The 8295-nt window shown below is 66.8% G+C and overlaps 1 protein-coding gene across 2 annotated transcripts in view; it reads right to left on the reverse strand.

The window, feature by feature from the left end:
* Positions 1-1176: 1176 nt before the first annotated feature.
* HGFAC (HGF activator) overlaps positions 1177-8295 on the reverse strand; it is a 7549-nt gene continuing 430 nt past the window's right edge. Inside the window, exons 2-15 of one of the 2 annotated variants that reach the window (XM_026448276.2) lie at positions 7745-7916; positions 7511-7607; positions 7236-7315; positions 6496-6618; positions 6242-6373; positions 5964-6074; positions 5702-5876; positions 5346-5431; positions 4721-4741; positions 4324-4576; positions 3024-3163; positions 2622-2762; positions 2382-2530; positions 1186-1435 (exon numbers count right to left, since the gene is read on the reverse strand). In XM_026448276.2, coding sequence (XP_026304061.1) covers positions 1253-1435; positions 2382-2530; positions 2622-2762; positions 3024-3163; positions 4324-4576; positions 4721-4741; positions 5346-5431; positions 5702-5876; positions 5964-6074; positions 6242-6373; positions 6496-6618; positions 7236-7315; positions 7511-7607; positions 7745-7916 — 1863 coding nt within the window. In that variant the 3' untranslated portion in view covers positions 1186-1252. Of the gene's footprint in view, positions 1436-2381; positions 2531-2621; positions 2763-3023; positions 3164-4323; positions 4577-4720; positions 4742-5345; positions 5432-5701; positions 5877-5963; positions 6075-6241; positions 6374-6495; positions 6619-7235; positions 7316-7510; positions 7608-7744; positions 7917-8295 lie in introns of both variants that reach the window. The other variant, XM_026448277.1, reaches the window with a different exon arrangement.

The following is an 8295-nucleotide window of genomic DNA, read 5'->3' on the forward strand; positions in this document are numbered from 1 at the left end:
AGTGGAGCCAAAGGGAAAATGTGGACATTTATCTCAACAGAGGCCGAAGAATCATGGGGAAAACGCTCAGCGCTCACAGGTGAAGGATCAGGGACGTCTCACATCAGATGTGGGTGAGGTGGGACTGAAGCCATGAGGTTCAGAGCCCCAGAACCGGCTGCTGGAGGCCCCCACTCTCAGGAGGAGGAGCGGCTCCACTCTCAGGATCCTGGGGCACGGGCACCAGCCTCAGTCCCCCAGCCGCTGTCCAGGCTGCCACCAACACTATGGCGGGGGCAGGGGTCTTCAGTGGCGGGTTCGCTCCGTGAGCTCGAAGGCTCTGAGGCCCACGCGTGGCAGCAGGGGCCGTGGGGAGAAGGGCCTGGCTGTGTCTCTCTTCCCTCTTTGCTCAGAACCTGGCTTTGCTTGGGGCAATAACTATGTAGCCCGGATGCCCCGTTTCCTGCCCTCCCAGCCTCCTGTGCAGCCCAGGGCGGTGCCAGTCTGCTGGGGCAGGGCTCCTGACAAAAGGGAGCAGCTGTAATGCAAACCACAGCCTCCCTGAGACCAGTACTCCAGGAAGGAGGTGGGGTCCAGGAGGGAAGGTCCTGGGGGCGTCGGAGCAGGGAGGAGGCCTGCCCCCGACCCGCCACACTCCCGCCCTCTCTGCCCTCTGGCCTCACCTCCTCCTGTCTCCCGTCCTCCCTGGCTGGAGGGAGGGCACGGCCTCTGACAGCCCAGCAGTGATTCTCTAACTGGCCCCATCTGGCACGTGGGCCCCTCCCTCCCTCAGCCCGCTCAGAGGCAGCCTGCAGCCTCCTCCCTCCCGGGAAGTGCGGCAGAGGCTCTGCCAGGCGGGCTGCCATCTGGAAGGGAAGTGGCGGCCTGTGGGTGTTCCCGGCCTGGGGACCTGGACTTGGTTTCCGCTTCCTGCCCTGGGACAACCTGGGTGCTGAGCCCCGGCCTGGGGCTGGCCTGGGAGGGGGCTGGACTCTGCCGGGGCCTGGAGAAGCCCAGACCTGATCCTCTGACAACTCTCTGGGCTGTGGGGCCGGATGCCCCTGTGGGGCCACAGGCTCCATCTCCACTGAGGACTGTGTGGGCTCCAGGACGGCAGCCTGAGGCCTGCCGCATAGACCTGGGCCCCAGTCATGGCCTGGAGGGGAAGGTGGGGCCGCAGGCAGGGGCCAGGCAGCGTGGGCTGGGTTGTTGGAAATATCTTTATTGTCAGTAAGGCAGGGAACGGTGGGAACCAGGGTGTCCCGCTGGAGGGTCAGGAGGGAGCCACAAGCCGCCTGGGAGGCCGTATCCGGTCGTTGATCCAGTCCACATAGTTGGCCACGCGGGTGTAGACGCCTGGCTTGTGGAGCCGCCCGCAGCCATCGCCCCAGCTGATGATGCCGTAGAGGTAGGCCACGCCATTCTTCTCGCAGGCCAGGGGCCCCCCGGAGTCCCCCTAGGCAGAGAAGCCGGTCAGAGCCACCCTCCCAGGGGCCTGGTTCAGGGACCACCCCCCATGCTCCCCCGAGTGGCAGCTCAGGGACAGAGAACAAAGGCGTTTCTGAGCAAGGGAGCTGACCCACTCTCCTGAACCTCGTGAAAAAGCATCTCATTCCCTGGGGGCAGCACTGGCTGGGCCACGGCCTCCAACCACGTTATTCCCCTTCCTGAAGCGACGGTCCCCCTCTCCCCACCAGCACGTACCCTGTGTGGACCACACAGCCACCCTGTGTCCCAGCGCCTCCTGAAATGACTTCTTCACTCCCTGGCAAACTCCTACGCATCCCTCAGGAGCAGTGTAAACACCGCCTCCTCCAGGAAGCCATCCTGACTTCCCCTAGCCAGGTCCAGTGACAAGCCCCACCCACTCTGCCGCTTCTGGGCTTTGTGGCCTTGGAAGAGTGAATTGACTGCCTGGGGCTCAGTCTTCCCAGCTATAAAACGGGGCATAAAAGAGCTGTCACCTGCCAAGGTCGCCGTGCCGCCTAAGCGCACAGCCCTGCAGAGCCCAGGGCGTGGTTGGGCTGTTGGGGTTATTGAAGGTTAAAGAGCTGGCTTGAGAGAACTCGGGGCAAAGGGGCCTTTGGTGCCTGGTGTCACACAGACAGCACTGCCTTGGGCTACACGGCTGGGATCTGTCCGGGCTCTGTGGGACCCCAGGCCCCTCTCAGAGCCGGGGTCTCCCCTTCTGTGTGAGGAGGACGCCCTTCCGGCAGGGTTCTGGGTGACCCGGGGGTGCTGGCCACCGACCGTGAGTGTGCTCCCCTGCCCAGAGGTCCCTGGCTGGCCCTGCCAGATTGGGGTGCCACCGGGCTCTGGGCTCCCCAGGGGCAAGCATCTCGGAGACTCAGGACCAGCTGAGCCCCAGCAGTCGGGTCCTGGTGGGGTGGGCAGCAGCTCACCTGGCAGGCGTCGGACTTGCAGTCGAAGTAGCCGGCACACAGCATGTTGGGGCTGATGTCGGCGCCATAGATGTCAGGGTTGCTGCACTTGTGGTCGGCGACCAGGGGGACCAGGGCCTCCCGCAGGGAGCTGGAGTAGCTGCTCACGTCTGTGGGACATGATGCCCTCAGCATGACATGCACACCGTGGCTGGCCACTGTCCACCCTGGCGGGGCGCTGGGTGCCCCCTCCCAACTCACTCTCGTCCAAGTGGCCCCAGCCTGCAATCTGGCACTTGTGTCCGGCAGGGAAGGTGCTGCCGGGCTCGGGCAGGCAGATGGGCTGCACGAACTGTGAGCGTGTGGCACAGCGCTCCCCTTTCTTCTTCAGCCGGATCAGGACTGATTGGGAGAGCGGCCAGGGTCAGCCTGTGGTGTGCGGGCTGAACGGGAGGCTGTCGGGGCGCGTGATGGAGGGAGGGCAGCTAGTGGGTCCCGTGGGGCAGCCTGGGAGATCCAGAAGGGAGAGGTGCCCTGTCCTCCCTGCCCTGCCCCAGCTTCCCCACATCCCATGTCTGCCCAGCTCCTGCCCCTGTCCGGGCCTGGCCTGGGGGGCACAGGGCCCAGCTGCCCGGAGTGCAGCCATGATGCCCTGGAGCTCACCGAGGTCGTGGTCACTGGGGTTGAATACCGAGTACAGAGTGTACGGGATGTACTTCTCGATGCCGAAGGTCTGCGTCACGTCCGTCGTGCGGTTGAAGAAGTGCTGGCCCAGCACCACTGAGACGCTTTCCCTGGGGGGACTGTGCAAGGGAGGCTGGCGGGTGCATGGACCAGCCCTCCCCTGGCCACCAGGGTCACCTCTCCCCAGCCCCCACCCGGCCCACGGAGGCCAATGGTGTGGGGTCCTGGTCCCGGGAAGAGGTCTCAGCAGGTGCCTGGGTGTGGGCTGTTGATACTGGGGAGACAGGGGTCACCAGGCAGGGGCTATGGCCAGTCACCCCCAGATCGGGGCATGGGAGCTGAAGCGCAGTACCATCCTTCCTGACAACACTGGTCACAAGCCCTGGGGGGAGTCTCAGGCCAGGCCCAGGCAGGGTCGGCTGCAAGGCCGGACCCGAGTAGGTGGAGATCTGGTCTGCTAGGGCCCTGCCCCAGCTTCCATCCATTGTGGGGTCTCCAGATGCAGCCCTCACTCCTCCTGGGCACAGAGCCTGGGCCCCTGGGTCAGCCTGGCTCCCATCTGCCGTGTGGAAGTCGCTCCACCCTGCCTCAGCCTCCTGCCCTGGGCTCCACGTGGGGAACCGAATTTCTCCACACTGAGGAGGGCTCTGGCCCCATTTGCAGGCCCAGGAGCCGCCTGCAGGGCCACGCAGGGCCCCACCCTGGGAGCTGTGGTCCTTGAAAGGTCACCAGACCCTCGGCTGGCCAGACCCCTGCCCCTCATTACCGGGGTGCCCATCGAAGGTGGAAGGGCGTCTGACCCAGGCTGCTCCATCTCAGGGTCTCCCCACTTGAGGCCTCCCAGAGTGTTGGCCTGGGTGGCTGTGCGCCCCCACTGAGGGGAGCTGGCTGAGTGGGCTGCGCCTTGGTTTCCCTGGCTGTGCTTGGGCTCCTAGGGCTCTGAGGCCTTGTCACTGCTCTCCCTGGCTGCCCTCTGAGAGCCAGGACTCTGGGAGGGGCGGCGCCTGCAGGGAGGGCAGGACCTTGCCCACCGCACTCTCCTCTGTGGAAACGCCCCGACCCCTGGGCTCCCTTAATAGGGACAGGGTTTCTGGAGTCTCCGTGCATGCCCAGCTCAGGGCCGAGTCCCAGAGGGGTCAGAGGGGTTGACCGGGGACCCCCGCAAGGAGTCAGCAGAGGTACTGGGATGGGGTCCGCAAGCGGTGGGGACAGGCGCGTGGTGATGCTGGATGGCGTGCGGGCCCTCAGGGCGGGTGACGGGGGCCCAGAGGAGGTGCACCTGTGGGAGAAGCAGTGGGCGGCCGACACCACCCAGCAGGTGTGGACCAGGCTCCCAGCGCAGAAGCTGTCCCCGATGTAGATGGCGGCCAGCCAGGGGTGTGAGCCGGGCAGCGAGGAGGAGCCGCCAATGATGCGTGGCCGCAGGAACGTCCTCTTCTTATGCCTCCTGCCACAGGACTGGCGTCCCAGGGAGGCTGGCTCAGGCAGGGTTGCCAGGATATCCGGTGCCAGTTGGACCCTGGTGAGGGATTCTGGGAGCAAAGGGCACTGGGTCACACCCCTGGGGTTCGCAGGGCCAGCCCCCTTCCACACACCGGCCCTGCCTGGCAGGAGGCGCTGCAGAGGGCCATGGTTGGACCCCTGTCCACGCTGCTCAGGCCCTGGCGCCCGCCCACCTCTGCCCTCAGTTTCCAAATCTGTAGAATGGGGTTCGATGCCCAATCCCGAGGCTCTGTGAGGGCCAGAGTGGCTGGACACAAGGAGGCCTTTGTGATCGCCTCAGCAGCCTGGAACCCCATAGCCAGCCCCAGCACGGTCAGAAACTCCCCCTATGAGAGCTCCGGGCTGGCCCCCGCTGGGTCCTAGTATGAGAGCCCCGGGCTGGACCCCCTGGGTCCTAGGGAGCTGGGGGGCCTCTCCCCAGGGCAGGAAGGAGATGGCCTCCGGGGGGCTGCCCGCCCAGGGTCTGATGCCGGGGTGCTTGTGGGGAGCCTGCACACTGTCCTTCCTGCACCTCCCTGAGAGGCCTCTGGGGCCATTCTGGGCATGGTGCAGGCTGGTGGGCAGGTGCCACTCCGAGGCCGTCGCCTGGTGACCAGTCCCCTGCAGCGGGCTCTGCTTCCCCACTGTGACCCCAGTACCGACCCACTGCATGACCTCGGACCAGCCTTGCTGTGCGCTTCAGTTTCCCCATCTGTCAGAGGTGCAGTAGCCAGGAGTGGGGAGGGGCTAGGAGGGTCACGGGGAAAACTGCTGTGACCTCGGTGGGGCCCGAGGCAGCATCCCCTGCCAGCCGCGCACCGCAGGCCTCCAGGCGGCAGTACTCCCAGGAGAGCGCGCTGTCCTTCACCACGTAGCACCAGGGCCTCTCATCATTGTCCGGATTCCTGTGGTGCACGAGCGGGGGCTGGCGGGGAGTCACACTGCCCGCCAAGAGGGCATGGGGAGGGGGCATCAGAGCCCCCAGCAGGGTGGCTTCCTATGCCTGGAGCAGTGGGAAGAGCACAGCCCTCCCTCGGGCAGCCTCCCAAGCAGAGGTACCAGGGCCTGTCTGGATGGAGCTGGCCCCGCCTGGGTCCTAGGGAGCCAGGGAGCCTCTCCCCTGGACAAACCCTGCCTGCCCCGTGTGTGGTGGCCTGGAGTGGTGTGGTGCTGACCGGCAGTAGGCGTGGGGGCCCAGGCCCAGCAGGGCCGCGGCGTCCACCGAGTCCACGTGCAGCTCCTGGTAGAGCAGATCGGAGTTCCAGGCCAGGCAGCTGAGGCCCGAGGCTGAGGTGCTGGCCACGCCGCGGTACCCAGTGCCATTCCCCAAGAAGCAGCGCTCATCAGGCACTGTGGGCAGAGGGGCAGTGAGGTCAGCCTACTGGGGGGGTCCACCCGGCACTGCCCCAGGGCACCCAGGGGGGCTGACGCACTCACCGATGTTGCAGAGCCGCCCGGCGAAGCCTGGTGGGCAGGCACACAGGGTGGTCCCGGTGGCCACAATCAGGTGGCAGGTGCCCCCGTTCAGGCAAGGGCTGCTCAGGCAAGCTGGGGGCAGGGCCAAGGAGCTGGGCCAGGGGCCACGCAGTGGAGTCGGGGCTGGGGTCCACCCCTTGTCCCTCATTTCTGGGTGACCTCAGGCCATTCCTCCCACTCGGGTGGGGACAGGGACACCCATCAGGGGTCAGTGGCATGGCTCACACCCCATGGCGCACCTGTATGTCGGGTGCCTTCGCACCGGGCCCGGCCCCCCAAGCACTCGCACTGTTCCACGTGGCCCTGGCGCACACGGGCCCAGCGGTCGCCCCCCTCCAGGTACTCATAGCGCGTCTCGTCGAAGCATTTCTCTGAGGGGTGCACAGTCAGCCCTCACACCCTGGCCACCCGCTGTCCCCATGCAGGGCCCCTGCCCTGCACTCAGGCAGCCACTGTCCCCTGGACCCCTGTGGACCTCTGAGGCCCAGCTCACCCGTGCCGCAGTCTTTGCCGGTGAAGGCCCGGGGGCAGCTGCAGTGGTAGGACTGGGAGTCCTGGGTATTGGAGCAGGAGCCTCCATTGAGGCAGGGGCCGGAAGCACAGGGATCCACGGCAGCTGAGGACATGCGGGAGGGGCCGTGAGGGGCGGGCTGGGAGCCTCAGGGTCCCTCTGTGACATCCCCGGCTTGCCAAGGCCTCCATCAGGCCCCAGTGAGGGGCTCTGAGAGCAAAGGGGCCCTCTTACGCCCCTCGGGGCGCAAGGTCCCTGGGAGGGGCACAGACCTCCGCTTCCTCCCAGCGTCCCCCACTGGGCACCTGGGTAACTGACCCAGCTGTGCATGTGACTTCTTGGAAGCCCGACACCCACACTGTCAGGCAGCAGCCCCCTCCCATGTGTCCCGGGACCCATGTGAGCAGGGTGGCTGGCGCCGCACCACACAGACCCTGCCCACCTGTCCTCTGCCCAGGGCATATCTGTGTGGCTGCAGGGCCTGGCCTCACCACCAGGCGGCGCCTTGGCTCCAGTGATAGCCGCGCAGCCACCGCGAGACGCAGGTCCCGCCTGGGAGAGGCTCTGGCCCTAAGAGGCACCCACCGGGGTTAACCCCGGAGCTCCTGTTCTCCTCCCCTGCAGCCAGGGCCCCTGCCCGGATCTGCCCCATCCTCCCTTCGGCCTCCCTGGCCGGGCCCAGCCCCCCCTGCCCACCCCAGGTTCCCCAACCCAGCACCCACCTGGGCCCCCCAGAGGCGGGGTGGCCTCCACACAGTAGCCCCAGGCCCTGTCCCGGTCGTAGTTGTGAGTTGTGGCACACCTGGGGGCGACACCTGCGTGCATGGGGGTCCCAGGCAGAGGGCCCCCACCCCACCCCACCACCCTGGAGGGTCTGGGTTCACTGGGTCCGCCTGCTGCGTGGTGAGGGCCTACTGTGTGCCCGGCTCCCAGAAAAGTAGGCAGCGTGGGGCCAGCCGGTGACCCCAGCTCGGGTGCTCCGGCCCCCTGGACCCACCACTTCCTGTGGGCGCTGCCCTCCGAAGTGCAGGCGTGCAGCATGCGGCCCCGATAGCGGAAGGGGAACCTGCAGGGCCTCCCGTCCTCAGTGAGTGCTGTGGGGAGCAGGTGGCAGGGTCAGGGCTCCCTCGAGGGGCACCCGAACCCCTCAGGACCTCCAGCCGAAGTCACGCTCCTCCCACCCAGCCCTAAGGTGAAGCACGACACCTCCTCCCGGGCCCGCCTGACCCACCTTGGGCCTGGGGGCTGCTGCTCGAGGGAACTGCCCTGAGCGGGGGCGGGAGCCCCCCACGTTGGGGTCCCTCTGCCTCTGGAGCACTTGTTGTTGGGGTCTCAGAGGTCACCAGGATAGTGGGGATCGCAGGGGTCGCTGTGGCATTAGGTTCTGGGGACTCCGTACGGTTCTAGGAGGAGGAGAAAGGGTGTCAGTGTGGGACGGACCCTGCCGCTCAGGTCCTGCCCGGCAGGAGGTCACAGCCCTGAGCCTGTTTCCATACTGGGGCTCCCAGATCTCAGAGCAGGTTCCAGGAAGACACACGACATTCCTGCCGCCTCAGGCCCTGACACCGTCCCCACCCTGGGCCCCTACTGAGCACCTGCTCAGGGTCACTGCCCAGGCCCAGGCACTGCTACCCACCAGGCTTAAACCCTGACGTCAGTTCTCGGTGATGGGAGCAGCTAGGAGGCCCTCGGAGGTTCCCTCAACCTCATGCATCCAGACCCAACAGAGACCCAGAGAGAGGGGGCGGCCCCAGGCCCATAGGGGCCCAGGCCAGGCCGCAG

Source organism: Piliocolobus tephrosceles, chromosome 3 (assembly GCF_002776525.5).
Source record: "Piliocolobus tephrosceles isolate RC106 chromosome 3, ASM277652v3, whole genome shotgun sequence".
NCBI lineage: Eukaryota > Metazoa > Chordata > Mammalia > Primates > Cercopithecidae > Piliocolobus > Piliocolobus tephrosceles.